At 34.1% G+C, this 24223-nt stretch overlaps 5 protein-coding genes across 12 annotated transcripts in view; 2 read left to right on the top strand and 3 right to left on the bottom strand.

Annotated features, from left to right (window-relative positions):
* Nucleotides 1-236: 236 nt before the first annotated feature.
* Nucleotides 237-1823, bottom strand: LOC108564227 (E3 ubiquitin-protein ligase RNF220-like). Its single transcript, XM_017923189.1, has one exon. The coding sequence runs from the start codon at nt 1476-1478 to the stop codon at nt 465-467; it is 1014 nt and encodes a 337-aa protein (XP_017778678.1). The 5' UTR covers nt 1479-1823; the 3' UTR covers nt 237-464.
* Nucleotides 1824-1979: 156 nt separating this feature from the next.
* Nucleotides 1980-3668, bottom strand: LOC108564238 (BCL2/adenovirus E1B 19 kDa protein-interacting protein 3). Its single transcript, XM_017923216.1, has 3 exons — nt 3207-3668; nt 2752-2999; nt 1980-2682 (listed from the first exon to the last, which is right to left on the bottom strand). The coding sequence occupies exons 1-3, from the start codon at nt 3241-3243 to the stop codon at nt 2434-2436; spliced, it is 534 nt and encodes a 177-aa protein (XP_017778705.1). The 5' UTR covers nt 3244-3668; the 3' UTR covers nt 1980-2433.
* A 755-nt stretch (nt 3669-4423) lies between these two features.
* On the top strand, nt 4424-11061 carry LOC108564237 (U2 snRNP-associated SURP motif-containing protein). 6 transcript variants are annotated; one of them, XM_017923214.1, is made up of 15 exons: nt 4424-4518; nt 4582-4766; nt 4829-4925; nt 4980-5172; nt 5238-5397; nt 7711-7888; nt 7953-8152; nt 8211-8359; nt 8419-8534; nt 8586-8697; nt 8760-9340; nt 9399-9603; nt 9765-10028; nt 10204-10266; nt 10512-11061. In XM_017923214.1, exons 2-15 carry the CDS (start codon nt 4692-4694, stop codon nt 10792-10794), a joined length of 2676 nt encoding a protein of 891 aa, XP_017778703.1. In that variant the 5' UTR covers nt 4424-4518; nt 4582-4691; the 3' UTR covers nt 10795-11061. The 6 variants fall into 6 exon arrangements, with proteins under 6 accessions (XP_017778703.1, XP_017778698.1, XP_017778704.1 ...); XM_017923209.1 differs by having other exon boundaries at nt 4429-4766; XM_017923215.1 differs by having other exon boundaries at nt 4429-4766; nt 9900-10028.
* Nucleotides 11062-11593: 532 nt separating this feature from the next.
* LOC108564230 (myosin light chain kinase, smooth muscle) lies at nt 11594-17134 on the bottom strand. 3 transcript variants are annotated; one of them, XM_017923200.1, is made up of 9 exons: nt 17022-17134; nt 16506-16641; nt 16012-16186; nt 15683-15845; nt 15490-15616; nt 15250-15430; nt 14073-14265; nt 13886-13939; nt 11594-13637 (listed from the first exon to the last, which is right to left on the bottom strand). In XM_017923200.1, exons 1-9 carry the CDS (start codon nt 17026-17028, stop codon nt 11782-11784), a joined length of 2892 nt encoding a protein of 963 aa, XP_017778689.1. In that variant the 5' UTR covers nt 17029-17134; the 3' UTR covers nt 11594-11781. The 3 variants fall into 3 exon arrangements, with proteins under 3 accessions (XP_017778689.1, XP_017778688.1, XP_017778690.1); XM_017923199.1 differs by having other exon boundaries at nt 11594-13640; XM_017923201.1 differs by lacking the exon at nt 13886-13939 and having other exon boundaries at nt 11594-13640.
* Nucleotides 17135-17150: 16 nt separating this feature from the next.
* Nucleotides 17151-24223, top strand: part of LOC108564229 (guanine nucleotide exchange factor DBS) — a 34272-nt gene continuing 27199 nt past the window's right edge. Inside the window, exon 1 of the mRNA XM_017923194.1 lies at nt 17151-17377. Coding sequence (XP_017778683.1) covers nt 17338-17377 — 40 coding nt within the window. The 5' untranslated portion in view covers nt 17151-17337. The remainder of the gene's footprint in view (nt 17378-24223) is intronic.

The raw sequence follows: 24223 nt of genomic DNA on the forward strand, positions 1-24223 counted from the left end.
ATGTAATTTCCGCGCGCTTTTTTCAAATGAACAATTTTATTCTGTGATTAATCTCATTAACTAAGGAGTAACATGTTGTACACGTTACATAATAAAATTATTTATTATTCAGTGAATTGCTAAAGGATATTTTTAAAGAAATGAACGCATTTATTAAATAATTGAAAAGATTTTATTTTAGAAAGTCTCCTATTTGGTATATCACAACATATTTATTTACAATTGTTTGTTTTCTTTTCTTTTTTTAAATTAATATTTCTGATTTTCAGAATGTTCCCTGAAATATTTATTACTCATTACTGTAATGAAAGTACAACATTATGATTATTTAATATTATTATTATAATTATTGTTTTCGATTCGCGTTCAGCAATTTTACATATAAGGAACCTATACATACAGAAGTTAAATGAAATTAGTAACTCTAATCAATAAAATATAGTCCTACAAAAACAATATAAACTTCACATATAGATGCGTCTTAAATCTGCAGGCGATGTGATCATATTGCATTGGGGGCACAGCTTTTTCGCTCCAAGCGTTTGCAGCCAACAAACTTCACAATGAACGTGCCAACAGCAAACAGATATAACCGGCGTTTGATATCTTTCCATGCAAATTAAACATTTGTAAATCTCCTCCTGGCTAGAATCGCGACTTTCAAGCTCCCTAATACGATTCTTCAATGCCTGCAAGACAGGATCCCCACATGAATCCTCTGATGTGTCCATGCTATTTTTATCAGGTTTATCATAATTGTTTACTTGTTCAGAGCCTAGAACAGCTTTCCTCAAAGCATCTCTTTCCTTGTCATTGTCTGCAGGTATTATATCCCTTTCAGAATACTGTGGGGAACCATATATTTGAGAATCATCACCATCCACAACTAAGTCTTCGTCCTCATCAGCCATGCTCACTGAAGTGCCCAATGAAGATACGCCACCTTGGAATAATGAGGTAGCACGAACTCTAGATTGTCCAGCCCATTCATACTCCTCGAAAGCCTCCACATCAATGTTCTCATCACTCTCATTACCAGAAGCTGACTTCCTTAAACACTTTTCCACATGCATGTTAATTTCTTCTGTAGTTTCCTTATTGCAAACTGGACAGATAACATCATCTGCTTTCCTCTTCTTGGATTTAGATTTTTGTCTACACTGCCTATTCGATCGGATCCTTTGGTAGGTCTCCCATTGCTTATCTATGCCATTGTCACTGCCATTGCTGTTAGTTGGTGACAAGCTATTGCATTTTCCATTTTGCCTAGTCCGTACATTAATCTTTTGCAACTTATCCAGTTCACAAGTCAGATGCTGGTCTACTTCAGTGGATCTCAGTGTGCAACTGCAAACAGGGCAAATTGTTGGATCTACTTGCCTTCGTTTGTTCCTGCAGCCCCTGCCAGCTTCCTCGAATGCACTACTAGTTCCAGCCAACTCTTCTACAGAATTATCCATGTTTGCTATAAATCTCATTCAATTTATTAAAAAGTAAACCAGTATGGGCTTTGTGCAGTCGCATATAACTTCAAAATCTCTTCTAACATAAGATGTCTTTAGATTTATATTTGTTTGGGTCATATTTGAGGTTATAAACTATACTTCGATTTTGTCATCTACAAACGGACACTCAACTGCTTCGAACTAACACTTCTTATTAAATAGGACTAATTCATCATCGCCTCCAACATGCTAGCTGCTGGAAGCAGATCCTATTAGATTTCAAAACAAATTCAAAACAATACGACTTTCAAACATGGTCAGACGAGTAAAAAAACTAGTTATATGCAAGATGCACCAGCAACCAGATGTGCTGAGGTGGCTGTGATGTTGCATACTGAGCGCGGGAGACCAGAGGTACAGAAGGAACAAGTGCTTTATGCTTCAAACATTTAATGTTATATATATATATATTGTTACAGACATCTAGAAAATATTTATCGAGACATCTCTCTATATATATACAAATATATATATATAAGTGATGTAAATATTATTGGACCTAAAACTACTAAGAAAAATCTTAAATATGCAGTGGTCATTACAGTTGGAGGAACAACCCCTAATTAAGTGTTGAATTACATATGAAAGTACAAAACCAATGTTGTTCCACCAAGATAATCAATAAATGTATGTATATATATAATATATTATAAGTAATATTAATTAAAAAATATTGGGATTAAATATTTAGACGATACAAAAGTAAGCATTTAGTGAATTCCATAAGGTTGATCCTACTGGACTGCAACATGTAGAAAATACCAGTCTCATACACAGGGTTGTGCGCCCAAGCTATGATCCAAGAAGTACAAAAAATCACAAGTAAACACGCATAATTCTACGCAGTAATAATAATAAAAATATAAAGAAACATAATATTCAATATTCTCAGGATCACAGCTTGGACACACAATACAGTACTGCCAATTTAGCGCACTTTGATGGCTGGAACAAAGAATCCGTACTTGCTAAGCCAAATACCTACTCCTGTGCCCAACAACAGCGACAGCAGATTGGTCAAAAACAATGTGCAGAGGCCCTTGCGTGAGAAGACGTTGTCGTTGCCAAGCTTAGCGTGACGCAAGCTTAGTGGTCCTCTCTTTGGCGGACGGAAACTCCAATTCTTTGGCGGCAATTGGTCTGGACGGCTGCTCCAGTCGGTAAAGTACTCCGCATCCTAATATTAAAAGCAAATAGAAAAAAAATCATATTAGTGAATGTTTACAGATGGTAGCGTAATATTTACATCTTTATTTTCGGTATTCACATAGTACGACTGCCATTCCATGATCAAAGGTGTCCCTTGGACCGGACTATTCGGCGGCGACTTGGGGCTGCTCCTCGGTGAAACCCTAGTGGACGAGTTGTTGGACTCCCTCTGGGCCTCCCTGAGCAGCCTCATACATTCTTCGTTGTTGACATGCGGGGTCACGGACCCGGGGGTGCCACCCTGCGAACCGCTCAGCGAGAGCGACCCAATATGGACCCACGATTCTGGAAATAATTGTGATTACAATGGTGTTTTGTTGACGCGCCGTAGCTTCCGACGGGAGAGATGAATGCGAGACGTATATACATGCAGAAGGAATTCGTGGCAACGAGAACAACAACAACTGCAGCATCGAAACAATTGTCAATAATTCGATGCGCATTTTGTGCTCTCAAATGCCAGCTGGGATGTAAACAATGTCTAAGTCTCACCTCCGCAAAGATCGTCAACGCTGGATTTCGACGACATCTCTCAAGCAATTAACGTCGTTCCTGGACGAGATTAAAGTGATCCGGAAAGCTCTTTCGTTGCCAACTGGATATCGGCTGTATTAGACTTCTGATGGCTGTACCTTCCTCAGCAGTGCTCACAAGGAGCAACACAATAACATTCGCAGACGAGGCGTACGTGACTTGACAGGAGTACGTCGTCTTCCTACCAGAGTACGAACCAGTTGATACTACTCTCTTTCTTTGTCTCCTTGTAAATAGACGTCAGTCGTCACGTGAGGTGCGCACGGCCAATCGGAGCTCACCCAAACAATCGTTGTCCTCAATGCAAAAAACAACAAACAACAGTGGCGGCTCGTATTTAAAGGTTTTACACGTTTCAGGCGGAGGTCGAGATGCTAATGGTCATGGATCTGCGTGTCACCACTGAAACTGAAAAAAGAAAAGAATCGGTTGTCGATCGGCTGAAAATGGTTAACATGCGGAAGTGCGGGTGGGGGAGGTTCCCAGCGTCAGCGCCGCCCTGACCGTAGAAAATGCAAGCGGGCAAACAAAAAATCAATCGAGCTCATATCAATCAACTGGTCAATTTCAATTGATGGTCGCACGTCATCCGATCCAGATTTAATCAGATCTCACTACAGTTTCTAGCAACGTCAGCAAAGACTTCATCTGTCGAAAAAAAACAACGGCAAACATCACAAAATAAGCGGCAAAACCCGCCCCCCCATTGCAACCTTCCTGATAAGGCGCTGGTCGTTATATAAATATTATGATAAATTCCGTGTAGTCCATGCGGCCACGGAGTGCTGAATAACGTTGTCCAGTTCGTTCATTCAACTGAATGACGAGTCACCGTATTTCTGCAGAAAAAACTGAAAAAAATACCATCGCAAATGACCTATGACCTAAAGCCGACATTGAAACTAGCAACCATCTATAGACATTAAAATATAAATAAAATAAATAAACAAATACTTTAGACGCGACGCATTGCTATATATGTATATATAGAATATATCTTGCATTTACGTGTGTATGCACACATATTTATGAGCACGTAAATACAAGAGAGAAAGGAATGTTTTTGTATGGGAGAGAAGTTGGAAATAGAAAAAACGGATCTAGAATGAACGTAAACACGGGTGTCTAGTGACATGGATTTTCCTCAGGTTGGCAGAATCCGGTCCAGAAATTTGGCCGATTTCTCATGTTCCTGTGCGTCAAACGATCACAACTTCATACAGTTGAACAACATGTCGGCGGTTGTATCCAATTCAATTATTTCTGTCGCGTAGGGTGTTTCTAAAATACCGCAAAACCTGTTTAATTAATGTAGATTTGCAAATTATGACAGATAAATTCAACAAAGTAAGTACATCAAGAGACAACTATCGAACGAGGTCTGAACAGGAACATCTACAGCATATACCACAGCAAAAGCTTAGGGCATTTTCTATTGGTGCAATGGGTAAAAGAAACATGTCTAAAAGGGAGCTTGAAGAGCAAAGGAAGAAGGAGGAGGATAGAGCTGCTGCAGATGTAAGTACCATTAATTTCAATAATCATTATAGGTGTGTGTTAACATTTGGAACAATTTACAGGCTTTCAAGGAGTTTGTGGAAACATTCCAAGAGACTCCAATCAATGGGGGCAGCAAAGTGTGGGTCAAAGCAGGAACATATGATGCTGGAGCAAGAAGTAAGATTGAATAACAAGATAATTTTATTCAATTAATCTTATTGTGTTTAATAGGAGAGGATACTAGAGAGAAGGGCAAACTGTATAAACCACAATCAAGGCTTGTCAATCATCATGATTTTAATTCTGCAGAACAGGCCCAGGCTTATGCAAAGCTCTTGGCTATTGATAGGAAGCCTGAGAGACTAGGCAAGAGGAAACAGAATAGCAAAAGCAATTTAGAGTCATTCAAAGAAGAGCTGAGACAGTAATTTCATTCACACCAAAGTAACATTTGTTGAATCCTTGTCGTAACATTGTTTGTGCATTTAGGATCCAAGAAGAACGCGAAGAGAGGCATAAATACAAAGGGATTTTGAAGAGCACCATTGAAAGTGACATGGATATATTTTTAAAAGCTGGTGAAATGGGTTCTTTTGATAATGGGGATCCAACAACTACAAATCTGTACTTAGGCAATCTCAATCCAAAGGTAAGCTATGATTATTATTTAAATCCTCCTTTTATCCAAGTTGTCCTGCTGTATATTAGAAAAAGTTCTAATATTTAGAACAGTAGTAACCAAGTCATTTCAAACTATTTAAATTACGTTTTTGATGTTCAGTGATTTCAACACAACATGTTTTGAATAAATCTAATATTATATTTCATAAAACTTATTGAAAACAAATAAATATTCTTACCTATTTTCTTATAAGAGAATACACTTCTAATAAAAATTCTCCTTAAACTGTTGTTAACATTTGTTTGTATATTATGATTTATTCAATCTCAACTTATACTTGTTTCTATGATTGGCTTTACTTGAATGAATTTCAAATACAACAATTGCTTGTAGTTATTTAAGAGCAATTCTTTTTTTTAGCGATTGAAATAATGCGTCATTGTTTTCGATACTATTAAGATTTGTGGTTGGTTGAAATATGCCTTTGAATATCGTTAACTCCTAATCTTATACGGATAATGTTACATACTTTGGTTTATTTCGCATATGATTCAGACGCTATTGTGTATAGCGATATTAAAAATTAATGAGAAAAGAACAATGCCTTGTAAAACAATCGCGTAAAGAATTGTAAACAAAACCATTGTAATTAATCTCTGTAATGTTATATTACAAAAAAAAAAATAACATTCTTATTATTGTTGGATATTTATCATCGATATATAGGCCAGAAACATTGTATTTTATATCGCAAAATTACCCTTTGTTTTCTATGACAATTATTAATGTGTATTATGGTAATAACTAAAAATATGAAGTTCTAATTTTGAGCATTTCATTGTAAGTTTTTGCTCAAGTAAAGTCTTGGTTTTTATTATTGTCAGTCTCAAATTTAGAAATTTGTAAAAAAAAAATATCTCGTAAGTTGTCTCTTGTTTCATATACCTTTGCTAATTTAATAATGATATCAAAATAAAACATTTCCATAGAATAATAATAAACAAAACGTTAACTGCTTCTTAATTACTTTTACAATACTTAATTACAATACTTTCTGTTTTAACTAGACTACTATACATAATTGGCTTTATGAATTCTTAGATTTACGTTCAATCATTGCCGAATTTGCTTATGTAATTAAACATATACGTATTTCTATCTTCGATTGTTCGAATAGGTACAATTACTTAAAATCAGCTTACTATTTGTAATTACAAATAGTTATAATTAGAACTGTTTTTACTAAGAGGTTTATAATAGACTAGTTCTACGACATTTTTTACTCGACTAATTAGAGACTTAATAATCGTATTAAAGTGGAGTTATTGATTATTAAGTAAGTTTTTTTTAAATTAAACCAAAAATTACAATTATTATCTTATACCATAGTTTTCTTTAATAATAATTTAAAAAAAGTTTTCACAATGTATTAGGAAATAATAATAAGGAAATTCAAATGATTAGGAATGATAACGACTATTTATATATTTTGAAGCATAGTAGATAATCATGTTTTTTTTTCTAAATTTTTATTTGATACATGAAAACAAATACTTTTAGTTCATATTACTAGAAATAACATTGTAGTTTATTATTACTTAACTTGTATTGGAATTAGAAAAATTAGAAATTAGAATTAGAAAATTATATTATATTGTTAATTGAATGGTTAATTATAGTTTGTTTCAATTAATTTGAGATAAGTATTATTATTCTAGTTAGATGAGTTGATTTAACTGATGTTTTGTTTTTGGTACAAAGAATTGATGTCGATTTGACAACGTTCTAATTTTGTTCATTTTCTTTTGCTCAATTAAAATTTAGTTTGTTCTGATTTTTCAAACCGGACTATAGTGAATCCGCACTATGTGAGCAATACCTCATTTATATAAATGTAAATATAGTTTATTTAACTTAAAGGTTATAGTCATAGAATACCATAGAATGTTAATGATGTCTTACCTATCTTATTTTTTTGGTAACAGGGCTTTATTGAAACTCTTTCAACTTAAATTTGAACTTTGTACTGCTCGCTTCTGTAGTCACGACCGACCTAGACTGTGCTTGACCGCGAATTGAGTGAAGCTAAACCACTGATTTGCAGACATTTAAGAAGATTTACAAACATCTCAAATAACAAAAACAATTACTTCCAACTGTGATAGCAATGTGATATCTTTGTGCAATAAACAAATCAATATAATAGAATTACAAAAACTGGAAACAAAAAAAGAAAGAAAATGTTTTAAATAGATGTTTATATGGATATTTTTTTCTCGATTCCCAAGATAATTTTAAAACTGGTGGTTTCTTTAAAAACATATATGAAGTATATTTTAGAAATGCTTTCAGATCACCGAGCAGCAATTGATGGAAATATTTGGAAGATATGGACCTTTAGCTAGTATTAAAATAATGTGGCCGAGATCGGACGAAGAGAAATCTAGGGGACGAAATTGCGGATTTGTTGCATACATGAGTAGGAGGGACGGCGAGAGGGCACTCAGGAATCTGAACGGTATGTAACAGTGTTCCTACGTATAGTAATTATAGTATTACATTGAGTTTTTGTTGTTTTGTAGGAAAGGACGTGTTAGGTTACGAGATGAAATTAGGATGGGGAAAGTCTGTAGTTATTCCGCCGCATCCAATATACATACCACCGAGTTTATTAGAATTGTCTTTTCCGCCACCACCATCAGGATTACCATTTAATGCTCAGCCTTTGCCCAAGGACAAGGATGTCCTTCCCAAATCGCTGGAGGAGCTTAATGGGGTTAGCGTAATTACACACATTTGATTTTTCTATATAAATGTCGTCTACATAAGCTACATTTTAGATTTTGAGATGCGCTCTCGTCAAAGTCGTGATTCCTACAGATAGAACGCTTCTAATGCTTATCCATAGGATGGTTGAGTTTGTTGTTAGGGAAGGTCCTATGTTCGAAGCAATGATTATGAATAGAGAACTTCACAATCCGTTGTTTAGGTATGAGAAATTTTATAACCCTAACACAGCAGTATCGTAATTTTCTTGACTTGTTCTAGATTTTTATTCGAAAATCAAAGTCCCGCCCATATTTATTATAGATGGAAAATATTTTCCATCATGCATGGAGATTCACAGAAGGAATGGACCACAAGGGAATTCCGTATGTTTAAAGGTTAGATTTATATAATTGATCTATTCATAAACTAATTAGTGTAATCATTAGATGGTTCTCCATGGAAACCACCCGTAATGAACAATTACACAGCAGGAATGCCGGAGGAGTTAATCGTCGATGAAGAAGATAGATCCTCAGCTAAAGGAACTTTATCAAACACGTAAGTTTGTTACTACTAAAAATTGTTTTATCAGATTTATGTCATTTTTGTTTTTTTTACAGTCAGAGAGACAGATTGGAAGATTTAATAAGAAATTTATCACCAGAACGTAGGAAAATTGGGGAGGTTATGGTATTCTGTATAGAGCATAGCGAGGCGGCCGAGGAAATCGCTGACTGCGTAACAGAATCGTTGTCCAATCTCTCCACAGTTATTACTAAGAAAATCGCAAGGCTTTATTTAATTAATGATATACTGCATAATTGTGCTGTTAAAGTTACTAGAGCTTCGTCATATCGTAGAGCATTCGAAAGTAGATTATTGGAAATCCTGAAGCATATTAAGCGAACGTACGATAGGTTAGATGGGAGATTGAAGGCTGACGGGTTCAGGATGAGAGTGATGAGGGTCTTGAAAGCATGGGAGGATTTGATTTATCCAAAGGTGTTTATGGATAAACTTGTGAATGTTTTCCTGGGATTGGAAGGTGATGTAACGATTGATGATCGAATGAATGATGTGGATGGTTGTCCAGTTGATGGTGAGACAGACGAGGATGTTCCGATGGATGGAGCTGCACTCCTGAAGAGTGCATTGAAGCAGCAGATGAGGAGTCCGTCGCCGATACCGTCAGACTACGATGGTTAGTTAACATAAACTGGGAGTTTAGTGTATTCCATCTACATATAATATTTTTTTAGGCGTCGTCATTGATGATTCCATGGATAAAAGCTCTGACACCTTGTCCGGATTTATAAGTTCGAAGTGGGAGACAGTGGATCCGGAGCAGGTGGCCGCACAGGCCATAACAACCAGCAAATGGGATATGGTGGAAAACAGTGGTGATAACAGCGGAGACAGCAGTCAAGCAGACAAGGAAGATTCTATGGACTTTTTAGATAGCAGGTTGGTGGTAATTTGCAGGTTGAATGTACCATTATTAAAAAAGTTTAGCTTTAAAAGATTATATAATTACTTATACTTACATATACATTTATTTTATAAATATATTGTTATTATATCAACTTATAATGTTTTCAAAATAATCATAAAATTTACAAACTTAGAACTATGACTGAAGAGAGACGCACAAAATTAAGAGAAATTGAAGTGAAAGCTATGCAATATCAGGACGAATTAGAATCCGGATCGAGGAGCATTAAAAGTGGTTGGACTGTTTCTCAACAAGTGGAACATTACAGACGGAAGTTACTCCGGAAATCCGAGAAGGAACGGAAGGACAAGGATAAAGAGGCCAAATCCTCCAAACATAAAAGAAACTACGAGAGTGACAAGGCCAGCAGTTCTGATGAAGAATATTATAAGGAAGTGTAAGTACATTTTAAATGTCAAAAAACAATAAATCTATACATGTTTTCCTCAAAATGAATTATTACATTCACAAGCTATGTTTTTGTTTTTATTTTATTTGGATTTGTGAATCTAATAATAACTAGAATGAACTAATGTTACCATTTAGCCTTATCTATCTTAATGATGTTGTAGTACCTCTAGAAAACATAAAAAGCATGCAAGAAGTTCGTCAAGTGGGTCTACATCGAGATACAGGTAACAAATTTGAATTATAATTTATATAGAACATAAAGAAAATGCAAGAGAAAAAAAAAATAAGAAGTGAAAATTAATATATATTCAATGAGTAATCGAAGAGAATCATTTTGTTAGCGTTCTCTTTGTGTAAGTAGAGGAGGAATGTGCGCACACTGTGGCTGGATAAAGATTTTAGCATTTACTACTATTTATAAATAAGATTTGTGATCAGGTTGCCTCATCCATGGATTAACATTTTTTAGGTCAAAAAGTCGCTCACCGCCACGCAAGAAAAGCTCACGTGCCCCAAGCCCGCCTAGTCCTCCTAGGATAAGGAGACGTTCACCCTCATCCTCACGTTCCTCTCGCTATGTCAGAAGTCCGTCTCCTGGCAATGGCAAATATGTTTCCAAATCTAGCAATCGCTATTCCCCATATTCGAAATACGAACGCAGAACGCCCTCTCCAAAATCCCCGTACACCTCGACGAGGTCACGCAATAGATCCCCCGACTCCAAAAAGCATAGACACAAACATAAATATTGATATACGGTTATGCCAGGTCCTTGCTGTTGTTTTTCCGTTCTGTTGTTTTATTCACTTTGTCTTATATTGTATCTTATATTAATATTAATAATTTACATTGCAAGAACGTGATCCACTTTCTATATATAATTATATCTAATTCTAATAATAATCCCCAAACGATTTCAGGTTAGCGGAAAAAATGAAACTAGTTAATACGAAGCTACATAATGAAAGTAATACCGGAATGTCAAAATTCGAAATTGTACAGTAGTTTTATGTAAATATATAAGTATATTGAATGTACATCATATTTTTTTCAGATAATGTAAATAAAGTTTGCATTTTAAAAAGGAATCAACTACTTATGTTATTATATCCTACCCTTTTATAGTCCTGTGGTATGATATTCAATATCCTATTTTACATACTCAAACCTCAAAGGATACAGAATTTTATTTGCATATATTCTATATAATCGAGTTTCCTATTTCAACAAAAAGTATCTTAATAATTATCTAATCGTATTAAAATTAATCGTTGTTGTCTCATCTAAATTCTAACATATTCGCACTTGTAAATTGCGATACGAAAGACAAAGCAAATTCAAGGAGGAATAATTTGATCAAACTTTAAAGTGGAACAAAAATCAAGTATGTTTTGTATTCGGAATTTTCTGGGATATTTGCATTATTTCTTTTGATAGAAAATGACATTAAGGAAGATTGTATTTATAAGGAATAGAGTTTTCTAGACTTGTGTCTATATTGATTAGTGTATCTTTTTGAGAATATTAATTAATTATGAAGTTTATAAAAAATACGAATATTTGTTATTTATTCAAAAGGCTATATAATTGGCACAAATATAGAGAAAATGAAACAATATTAAAAAAGAAGATGCAAGAGACTAGACTAATAAAATGAATACTTTGAAAAATAATCAAAAAAAAAAATGGCACACACAAAAGGAGAAGATAAAAATTGTGAACAATAAAGTGGAGTTCATTTACTTTTTGGCTTTTGCTTTCTTGCCTCCGTTGCTCTTACGTGGTGGAGGAGTCGGAGCTTGCTGTTCGCCAGATGCAGCTGCCGCCGTCGGTGGTGGCGGTGTTGATGGTACGCTGCCTTCCACCCCCAAAGCTTTCTCTTCGGGTTTATCTGTTGCGATGGGTGAAGTTGGCGGAGTAGCTTCAATGACCTCTGGCGTTTTTGGTGTTTCTACTGGTTTAGAATCTTTGGAGCATGCCTTCTTCGGGCAGTCTTGTTTTTCTTTCGGACAGTCTTTGGGGCATTCGCTCTTCGGGCACTCCTTCTGCGGACAGTCACTCTTCGGGCATTCACCCTTTGCTTCCTGCTGTTTCTTCTTATCTTTCTTACCGCCTTTGCCTTGTTTTTTGCACTCGGTTGGCTGCGTCGAAGATACCTCTGGTTTAGCAGCTTCATCTTTTCCCTTCTCCTTTACATCTTTAGGTTTCTCTTGTTTGCTATCGTCTTTTTTCTCTGCTGGCTTTGTCTCGTCCATTTTCTTACTGCACGCTTCGTCTGTTTTAGATTCTTTCTCTTGTACTTTAGTAACATCTACAGATTTAGTCTCCTCTTTCTTTTGCGCAGCTTTATCTTCGCATTTTGATTCTTTGGATTTCTTCGGTTCTTGTGCTACTGGCACTGCTTCTGGAACTTTCGAGTCAGCTGGTTTCAATTGTGGTTGTTCAGGTTTTGATTCTACCTTTGCAGGTTCTTCTGATTTTGCAACAACCGCGAGTTTCTCTTCAGATTCTTTCTTTGGTTCTTCAGATTTTACCTCAGTAGCAGGAGCTTGTTTTTCTTCAGGTTTTAATTCTCCAATGGGAGTTACTGCTGATTTTACCTTACAATCCGGCTTCACTTCTTCACACGGCTTTGTTTCAAGTTTGGCTTCTTCCACAGGTTTTACTTCTTCTGCAGGTTTAACTTCGGAAAGTTTGCCTAGTTCAGCAGTTTTAGCGGGTTTTTCTTCTTCAATTGGCTTTACTTCTCCAGCAGGTTTGACTTCTTCAATAAGTTTTACCTCTGCAGCGGGTTTTACTTCTTCAATTGGTTTTACCTCTGTAAGAGGTTTTACTTCTTCAATTGGTGTGACTATTTCAGCAGCTTTTAACTCTTCAATTATTTTGACTTCCTGAGCGAGTTTTATTCCTTCCACAGGCTTAATTTCTTCAGTAGGTTTGACTTCTCCAGAGGGTTTAATTTCTTCAGCTGGTTTAACACTTTCGACGGGTTTGACTTCTTCGACAGGTTTTTGTTCTTCAACAAGTTTTGGGCATACAATTGGCTTTATTTTAGATTCAGGAACTTGTTGTTGCATTTCAGGTTTATCTTCAGTAACTGGTTTTTCAGATTCAACAGGCTTTACTTCTTCAGTTGCTTTTGGTGTTTTCTCCTCAGGTAGTGCTTCAGATTTTATCTCTTCTGCTGGCTTTGGGGTTTCGGCTTGTACTTCTGGTGTATCAGGTTTTGTCTCATCAGCAGGTTTAGTTACTACAGGTTTTGCTTCTTCGATTGCAGTATCAATTGACTTGGTATCAACTGGTTTTGGTATTTCGGTTGGTTTTACTTCAACTGTTTGAGATTCAGCTTCTGTTTTCTTTACTTCTTCAGTAGACTTAGAAGCGTCAATAGGTTTAGCATCTTGAGCTGTTACTGGCATTTCGATGTCCGAGATTTTTGCTTGCCCTTCAATTTCAGTTGGCTTTTGATCAACTGGTTGAGGTTTTGCTTCGACAGGCTGCTGCTTTTCAGCTTCCACGACCGGAGTTTCGGCTGGTTTAATTTCAGTTTTTTCCTCAGAAAGTTTTGCTTCTTCAGCAGGTTTTTCCGTAACTTCTACTGCAACGTTTCATATTCAAGTTTAATGACATTATCAATATTAATTAGTAAGTAATTTTAAAAACCGTGCAACTAGAGCATATTCGCTTCTGTTATGGAGAAGTTATACATTGGATATAGCTGTTAACTGTTATAGCCCATTAAAAAGCAAAAGCCGACGAAAGTTAAAACACAATAGTTATGATAAATAATAAATTGTTTTCTGTTTTAGATATGCGTAACATTCGGGGCACTCGACGACTGACCTGCGGTCTCAACAATACTATCTGTTTTCTGAACATCTCCAGTCGTAGTAGGCTCTAAGAAAAAGAACAGGTGTTAGACACGCACAGGGTTTAAACACACATAGGTGAAATAAAAGCAAATAAAAAATCTCTTATATTCTTGTTTTTGATTCATTATTATACAAGCGTTCTTAGATCTGTTTACTACCTGCCGCTTTCTGAGTGCCAGTCGATAGGGTCTCGCAGATTTTGCTCCAGATGTTGTCGAAAGCGTCTCGGCCCATGTAGTCGATGTTGCCGACCTCCCAACCCTGCCTTCTCAGTTGATCCTCGAGGGCAGTTTGCGTCGGAGACCTTGGTGCTCCCAATGTGAATTGGGCGAAGGCTCCGGCGAGACCAGCCTAAGAATGATCAAGTTAAATCGATTCCTCACATAGATCAGATGAAGCGCACAGTTTGGAAGAAAATTACAGCGAAACGAAAACAGAGAAACATACTCACATCCAGTTCATCGGCCTTGTCCGAATCTTTGGTTTCACACGCAATTTTCACTTCGGAATCCATCGTAACATTAATAGAGCTATGTACAGGGGAGTGCGGAGGATTTTCGGTTAAGGAATGTTTTTCGTAGACAGGGACTTTCATAGATTTAATATTTAAATCATGTTCAGTGTCCTGAAGGGGTAACAGCATTACTGTGTCTGATTTTTCACTAAAATTGTCTTTATTAACTGATTGACAGTGATCTTTCAAATGATTGTCTTTGCTAATTTCCTGATGGATTTCAGGTGATATATTATGATGTGAGTATTGCGGCTTAGGGAGCGGGTGTGGTTCACGAATAAAGGCCGGCTCTTCTTTGCTTATTTGAGGATGATTGTATACGGGAGGCGGTATGTGAACAGCAGTAGTGGCAGTTATAGGTGCGGGTTGGTGTGGAGGGTAGGGAGGCGGTTCGGATTCGGGCTGCTGCGTTTCGATATAATCGTAGTCCTCCCAAGGATCCCAGACATTTCTATAATCGGAGTGGGCGGATATTGGGGGAGTTTGAATGATTGACGGAGAATCTAAGGGGGTGTTACTTTGATTGGGCGCTGTGCTCCGGCTCTGAATAAACAAGCATGCAAAAAAAAAGAAAACAAAGAAAAAAAAAGTAGTTGGCGTTCAGTTTTCGTGCTGGATGTGGTTTATCGCCCAATAATTATTGGGCGATGCACACTGAAATATATACAGCGAAGCCAAAATAATAATAATAATAACAACAACAACAGCAACAACAGTTAATGTAGGAAAATCTAAAAACAAAACCCACCTTTGCGGCAAGTCCTTACTGTTCTCAAGCAAAATCGCAAACGTAAATTTAGATTTTAGAGTTGTAAACATACCATGTCGCTGGTTAAATTAGGATGAATTAGAGAGCAGAAAATATCCCACCAACACTGCAATACTGATTTTAAATGGTGCATATCTCCGGCCGGCTGCACTTGTCTGGACTCCGTATCGAAATACTGCAGCCATGGCTTCGTCGAACTTATGAAGTGCACGATCTTCACATTTGAGCCGTACCTAGAAAAGAGAGTAACGTTCAGAAATAAGGGTTTTAGGGTTGAAAGTCAGCGACTTGCTGTTTGAAAGCCGGCAGATAGGAGTAGCACGCCGTGGAGCACATGTTGTAAATGAAGGGCAGATGCTTGCTTATGTCTTTGTGCGCCCAATCATTGAAATATAGGTTTAATAAACCTTGGTCGCCTCCTGGAAATTTGCAAATGGTTAAATTTTTTTTTTCTTTATGTTCTTTTTCTAGCGCTCGCATTTTACCATCGAAGCTGCCCTTCTCGAGCGCGAACTGGACCAATTTATCGTAAGTCTCAACGGATGGGCGGTAGACGAAGACACCGGAATTGAAGCAATCCGGCCATCCTACGTCGGGGGCAGCGGAAAACTCGTCACGCTCGAACAGCTCATCGCAATTCTTCAAGACCTTACAGATGCAAACAAAGTAAAATAAAGAGTTGCGTTACGTAGACGCACCATCTGCGTGCATTCGCATTTGCATCTAAATTTAGACAGCTGAACTTGTCCTTTGCAGTATAAATATGATTTGCGCCAAAGTGCATCTCCTCGCAGCGCTAAATATACATACATACCAAGGTGTCTGCATCCAAGAAAACGCATTTCTCGAATTGCGTTAGCCGCCAGCAGTGCAATTTGGTAAAAGTGACGCCCAGCTCTGGTCTCTTCAGGAGGCGCAGATTGGATTCGTCCTTCGAGTCGAGGATGTTTACCTCCTGGACAACATCGAAAACCGATCCCAATTTGACTCTTTGAACAGCGATTAAATGTTCACATAATGTATTCTATCCAATAGATTTAAACGAAAAATATAAAAAAGTGAAAGCAACACACTCGCTTGTTGATATTTTCAGAAATATAGTAACAATTTGTTGTTTTTTTTTTGCGATGATATCAATTTTATTTCGCTACGATTAGAATCTTGGTTTCAGTATATGATTTTGGCTCGCGTCCATGCAATTTGGTTTGCTTCCAATGCACGAATTTGCAACGCAAAATGCGTGTGTGTTGTTTTCCTTTTCGGACATTTATTTATATTATTGTTTTAATTTATTTCTTCGTGGAATACCTCATAGATTTGGTAACGCCGGGTGTTACCAAGACAGCGAGCTGATGATTGGTCGCTGACTGCTTCAAGGAGTGCGCCAGCACAAGGGCTCCCAAGGAGTAGGAGTCGTTGGTGGCCAAAGTCACCCAAGCAAACCCTGAAAAAGATTCGGTTTTGATAAATTTGCTCTTTTAATGAAATTTATTATTTTCATATTAAATATAGATGTAATTGCACGGGGTGCGTGTGTTCTTTGTTGGAAATTATAAATACGCATGTTGCGATGGGCATGGGCATTGAATTTGGCAGTCCGGCGGAATTTGCGAACCTCTGACGGTTTTGCTATTTAAATGCGCGTTACCAGATTTGGAGAACCGGTCTGCCGATGGTAACGCCTATACGGATGGCTCTTCACGCGCCGAAGACCAGGGGGTAGCGTATTCTTCACCGCGTGAAGGTCAATGGGTCAACGGTGTACAGGAGTGGAGATATTCGGAGATGGGAGCAATCGATGGTTCAAAGGTGAAAACTGCTTACCTCCCATCTTGTCAGGCAGATCGTCGAAGTGGAGGAGGACGGCACAGAGCGCACAGGGGAATACCAAATACTACCAATGTCCAACGTTGGATAAGCGCACTCGTCGAGCTGCAAGTGCAGAATACCGCTGTAGTGTGGTGGTAGCCGGCTTCGATTCGCGCGCGGTTCTTCCCGACGTCAGATCTCTCGCATTCGCATTTAAAATTAGAGATCAGCGTGTGGCAGAGCTAATCGAGAATCGCACACGTTAATCAGGACTATTCGCGAAAGGAGACCAACTCTAGAAGGACAGAATAGGCCCGCTGTATAAATAGAGATGCAGCATCCGATGGGGAGATTCTGCCAGAGGCCGAAAGGTTTATATATACTCATACGTACATCATCCTTACTTTGCTCTATTCACTTTTTACGGACAGTCAATAAAAAAAAGATATATACACATATATTTATATATATATATTTTATAGACACACACACGCACCCATCTGAAATATTTATACGACGCTCGGGTTTCATTTGCATAACACTCTTATCGGAAATTAAATAAGACGATCCTCGTCTTCCCCTCCTTTCGTCAGACCAATAAGAAACCTTAATTCCCGTTGCGTAACCGCGCGATATTGGGTTACCGATGGGTCTGGAAGCGGTCAAGCGTTCCATTCGGTGTGCATTGAACTCCTTAAGTAGCGACAATTATGTCGTTGCTGTTGAAACAGGCTGTAACCTTGTCGCGCCAATGCTATCAACGCGAATGTGAAATCAGTAATAACAACGAATGTATCATTTTGACACAATTATAGCGAATCATCTGTGCGATGAGCCATATTAACAAGCAATTTTCTGATTGATGCAACGTTATGTAAATACATCCGTTTATCAGATAACTTGTCCTTGTTAAGATCCCCAGATTTGGATTGGCTGTAACAGTATTATATCATTACTACTGCGAAAATGTTGTTGCAATACAACATCAACATTATTTATATATTACGTAGATACCTCAATCACTAAACAATTGCTTATTTCTACTGTGAGAATATTGTTGAAATGAACATACATATAGAATTTCTGCGAATTCGTAATATACGCTCTTAATTCAATCTAATCCATAATTGGCAACATAATAATAGGTTGTTACTATGAACATAAATATGTATTCACTCAATCTATAGCATTAAAATATTTGCATTTATATACATGAGTCCAAATTAAGCTTAATTACTTTCAACTTTAAGAATTATGTAAAAGTTTAATTATAATTAACGAACATATTTTTTTTAATAAAACCCTGATTTGTCTAAGTTTTGTTATTATTGACACAAATATATAAAAAAATCCATTTTCAACTTTAAACACAATTATATATTTATGTATTCCAATTAAGTTAAAATTCAAACTGATTTAAAATATGTTACAAAAAAAGATAAATATGTATATTTTCGTATACATATTTTAATTTCATAACTTTTCTGAAAAACTACATTGAATTTCTCTGACATTCGATTTCTTTTGAAACTTTTTTGATTAGAAATTGGAGACTATTTGAACCTTCTTCAATTTAATAATAATTTGAAGATTTTTATAATTTTTTACATACAATTATCAAATTATAGCATAACTTAAAAAATAATTTTTGTGTTTGATGAAAAAAAGACAAATAAAAATAAATTATTATATAATAATATGAACAAAAATATGATATTGGATTCCTTCTAAAACTCTTTTAGTTAGAAGTAGGACGCGATTTGAACCTTCTAGAATTTAATAATAATTTGAAGATTTTTATAAATTTTTACATATTATAATATAAAATAAATCATTTCTGTTTGATGAAAAGAAAAATACAAATAAAAGTAAATTGTTATATAATAATATTTATTAAATCTTGACAAAAACATACTTAAACTATATAAGTTTCCTGAAAAATAATACGTGAAACTAAAAATTGGATGAAAAATAAAAAGCACTTAGCAATGAGTTTATTCATGTCTCGTCCAAGGTTATTACATAGTGGTAAGAATATTGACTGGCTATTTATATTTGGCGTAGGAATTGATATTGCTCGGTTTTTAAGCTATTATTAGGATACATTTTACATCAAATGATATTGATTCAAAATTTCAGGGACATTTAGCTAAATTATATATAAAAAAAACAGTATATTGATTATTAGTTCACAGTGATAATTGAATAATTCAGATAAAATCAACACTGTAATTTCTTAGTTTCGAGTAAAAAAAAACAATAGCTTAGTTAAATACAATTAATCTGTCAGTTTTAATTGGTGATTAAATATTACATCCCTTAATAGTTCACAAATGTGAATTTAATTGCAACTACAAATTAATTTCTCGTTAGTTGAGGAAAAAAATACACACACAACAATCTTCTACTGTATTGTTTATGCTGCTATGGCAATAAACATATTTTGATTATGAAATACTTCGGACAATTCGGATTCACTGGATTGAAATTTTCAATAGTACACAAAATTATTTTTTAAAGTCCTCGATTAGTCCGGTTTTAAATAATTCAGGTTGGAGGATTAAGACTGATTTATATCATTTTTTTTAATATATTTGTTGCTGTAAATTTTTTTTTTGTAGTTTCAATTTTAGAAAATTCACCTGATACGTAATGTTTTTTTAATATATTGATGGCCTTCAAATCTAATCAAAACTTAGAGGTCGATTAGAGCAGTCCCACTGTTATTGTACAGTTATCAATAAGATGCGAGTGTCTTCGTATCATTTTGTACATGTTTTTGATAAGTTTTCATTTAATTGAATTGAATTTAATTAAAATTCATACAACCACGGCGAGTTCAGTTCGATAGCCTTTGAAAAGTTATGTAATTGACAATCATTGTACTCTACGGTTTGATATGAACTTGAATAAACAATTAGAGACATGTAAGATATTGATACAAATTCAAATGCAAGAATTAAGATGAAAGTCACTTCCAGTATTTGGAAATGTCATAAATTAGGAATTCTATTTAGTCGTAATTTTAAGGTTCATTCGTATGCAGAAGTTGAAAAATTTAAATCGAAACTTACATGTCAGATAACCTTTAACCGAAGGTTATCTAATGCATGGTTATATGCATCACAACAAATTTTAATAAATTCGTTGTCAAATTCTAATAGTTTTAAGCGTTTTTTATATGTATGAAATTGAAGATGAAAATATTACCCTGAATTGATCTTTTTTTCTTAACGTACATTCCATAATTAGTACATAATTATTTAAGGCCTTTGACCGAACTTACGAACAAATATTCATATTGTGTATAAATATGATTGTAAAAAAAAACAAAAAATTAGACAAAAAATATCATTGAAATATGATACAAAGATCTGATTGTAAAATGTACCTTCGTATGAATATCAACGTTCGTGCTTAGGAAAAAAATATCACTGAAATATGATGTAATGATTTGATTGTAAAGTGTACGAATCACAGTTGATGCTATGAACGTTTAAACAATTCTTATTGGATCACGAATAAAAAATAAGAGATAAGAAGGTAATAAAAATAGAGGGATGGTTATCCCCGGCTCTTAACAATTCTATTGGTTCAAATGACCGGTCGGCCCATACAAACCATTGGTGAATCATCACTAAATATTTTTTTGTTAACAGATCAAATCTAAGCTTTTTAAATCTAAACCAATCGAAAATGGGCACGAAAATTAATGCATTTCATTTCAAAACAATTATTTAAGTATTTGTATGTCGAATCGAACATAAATCCAATTTATTATGTAAATATGTATGTAATTACTATCTAAGTAATTATTTTTTTCAAAACTTTTAAGCGCATTTTTTTTTAAATCATATTTTTTGAGAATTTTGATTGTTTATCTTTTAACTGTTATAGTTTTATGTAAAATTCTAGAATATTTTAAGTTTTCTTTTGTTATTTCTCTCTCAATTTTCTTTTTTGTGAAAATTCGAAAACCGGTATAAACCGGTTTGGTAAAAAAAAGTTAAGATTCTAAAACGATTGAAAAGACTAAGAAAAATTGTACGTTTTAATTCAAATTGTTGGTTTCTATGGAAGACAGTAATAAATTTGAAATTAGCTATAAATCTTTTTTCATAGTTATATATGGTAGGGTCGTAAATGCATCAGTGTTTTAATAAAGACTGCCAGGAAATGTTAAAATTCGCGTTACGCCCGACTCCAGTAATAGATCCAGTTATTACGTAATTGATTATAGCGGTTGTTGATGCTTTAAATACAAGAAAAAAAAATTGAAATGTATAGCATTAGTTTAAAATATTTCATAACTAATACCAGTCAGTCTCATAACTGTTAATTTGTAATTAACGTTTTTTTTTTAAGAAATTATATGAATAGGAATACTTTATTCGAAGCATGACTTCAAGATATGAAAGAATCGTATTGGAAGAAGAAGAGAAAAAAACGCTTTCTTCTTGTGCCAACAAGTGTAAAATTATTTCAAATCTTATGAAATTATCAGATTTTAAATTTCAAATCAAAGCTAAAATATTTTAGATAATATTATTATTAATATGTATAAAATAGATATATCTCGAAATATCAATTTATATAACCAATAATTAAATCAACAATAAAATAAACCTGTTTGCTTTAATCTATTTTTAATGTTCGAATCGAAATAAATTATTTAAATAATATTCATTATAAATTCATATTTTTTATTTTATTCCCCTAACTATACCAAATAGCTTTGACGAATGTTACATAAGTGACATTGAAACACGTTATACAAGTTCCAACAGTAAAATGTAGTTTTTTTTAATTAAAAAAATTTGTAAAATTATTCTAAGTTATATAATATTGTTGCTATTAGATTTTGTGCAGATTTTATTTGAATTCTGTCACATTAAACAGATCGTTGCCCTCTTGCGGTCTATTGGATTCCGTTCGAATATTTATTATTTTTATTGCTAGAAAAGTTTTTGTATTTTTCTTAGTTCAAAGCGTGAAACCAGTTTTTTTTTAAGTATTAAAAAAAATTTGAAGAAAAATATCAAATCTTACCACAAATTACAGGATAATAAAGTAAATTTATGACAAAGATTTAATTTAATCTATGTAATTTTATACAAATCCGATACAACATATCATGATTAATAAATGCTACTGTTTATTAAACTGCATTTTTTTTGGAAATAAATTATAAGATGAAAGACGTGTGAGAGGAGTAAAAATATGTTCTTCCACTGCAGCTTTCTCTAGCTTCTCCGTTTCTAGGAGGTCTTCATTCGTGTTCTTCCATGTAAAGAAGATTATTTACATCAACTGTAGATTATTTACAAGATGTTTTTCTTAAATCCCTTCAAAATTTTAATAATTACCTAAAAACGTGATTTAGTATCTGAAAAAAAAGGTGTCCATTAAAAATTTGCTTCCACGTAAAAATAAATACAACTAATAAATAATCACATGATATTTATTTATAATTAGTTCGTTTGTTTTGCTTGGATTCATAATTTGTCGTTTGTTATTGAAAATGATTTGTTTGGACGTATAAATGTATTTATTTCTTAAATGAACAGAAGAATGTTATTCTTATATGATTTATTAGCAGAGTTCTTATGTAAATATTTAATGGAGGCGTGTAGTTAAATGAACTTTGGAAACTACTGAATTGACAATAATTCAATTTGTTTGTTTGTTTATTATATCTTTTTTTTTCTAATAACATTTTTGTATTATGATGACAAAATTATTAATTAATAAAAAAAGATGTACTTGATCAAAAAGGGACAAAAAAAATGATGTTTAAGAACATCACGTTATTATATAAGTACAATTCCGCGCATATTACTTCTATCAGTCCAGATTCGCTATAGTGCGGTTTAAAACTTTTAAAACAAACTAAATTTTAATTGAGCAAAAAAATAATTCTAAAAAAATATTTTTATATAACAATTGTTTTTTTTGTCTCTTAGTCTCTTTTTGTGTTGTTCATTTGTAAAGTCCGGTTTCAAACAGTACGCGGAAACGTTTACCCGCACTATGCGAGGTATTGATGTATTTTTGTAGAATTGCATTCTCTAGCTACTGGATAATTGACTACTTGTCTTATAACGTTTGGTGTGTAACTTAAATTTGCATTCATATTGAATAACATAATAGTCCAATAAACTGTTTTATAGACTTCGGTTTATAGCTCTTATGTATGTTTGTATGCATGCTAACACAAATATTATATATTTACAAAATTTTATTAGCCCCAATTTGCTACAAACAAATAAATTTTTCAAAAAATTATTTATGATCTAATTTCAATTATCTCATAATTGACACAACAAATTTATTGATAACAATTTCCCATACTTTCGTGATTACCAAATTTTACTGGAAAATCTAGTTTCTTTGTTTGTTACGTAACAATTGTTATCCTATTTTCAAATAGATTTATAGTTAAAACACATATAAACTTAATTTTGTAGAAAGACTGATTTATATATAATATAACATAAAAATGTACACAATTTTTATTAAAACGTCTTGAAAAAATATTTGTTTTCATCTTCAACGGAAGTTTTATTTACCAAAACAAATCACAAATGTTTTCTATTTATATGATAGTATAAAAGTTAAATAGTTAGAAGCAAAACATTTCCAGATATAACTGTGATTTATTGATGCACATTTTTGAATGTTGTTTTTTTTTCGTGTCTATTTACAAATGTTGAAGCGTTAGTTTTGCACGTATTCGCGATGCAAAAAAAAACGTGACTTTCTCTTTTACAACGCCAACAGTTAACATTTTGATACGCATTAACGATATGTGTGTCCTTCATCGTGAGATTCATTCATATTGCTTAAAAACATTTGATAACTTTAACACACAACACACGAAAATTATTATACTTTATTTTTAGCAAAAAATTATATTTTGTTCAAAAAAAAAAACAATTTATTTTCATTTAAAGTTTTAATCAATAGTTAAAGTTATGTAAGCTATACAACACATGAAATGTTTCTTGTAGATTCTGCATAAAGTGACTTAAGTTTAAGCAATGTTTGTATACACGAATTGCGTATAAATATAACTGCGACTCGAGCATTCATAATTCTATTATTAGTTATAACTTAACATATTCATTGCGCCCAATTTTATAAATATGATGTACAGAGTATACAGCTGTTATTGTCCCTTAATATAATTATTTACCACATTTACATCATTCTATATA

Source organism: Nicrophorus vespilloides, unplaced genomic scaffold (genome assembly GCF_001412225.1).
Source record: "Nicrophorus vespilloides isolate i.1.1-1 unplaced genomic scaffold, Nicve_v1.0, whole genome shotgun sequence".
Classification (NCBI taxonomy): domain Eukaryota; kingdom Metazoa; phylum Arthropoda; class Insecta; order Coleoptera; family Silphidae; genus Nicrophorus; species Nicrophorus vespilloides.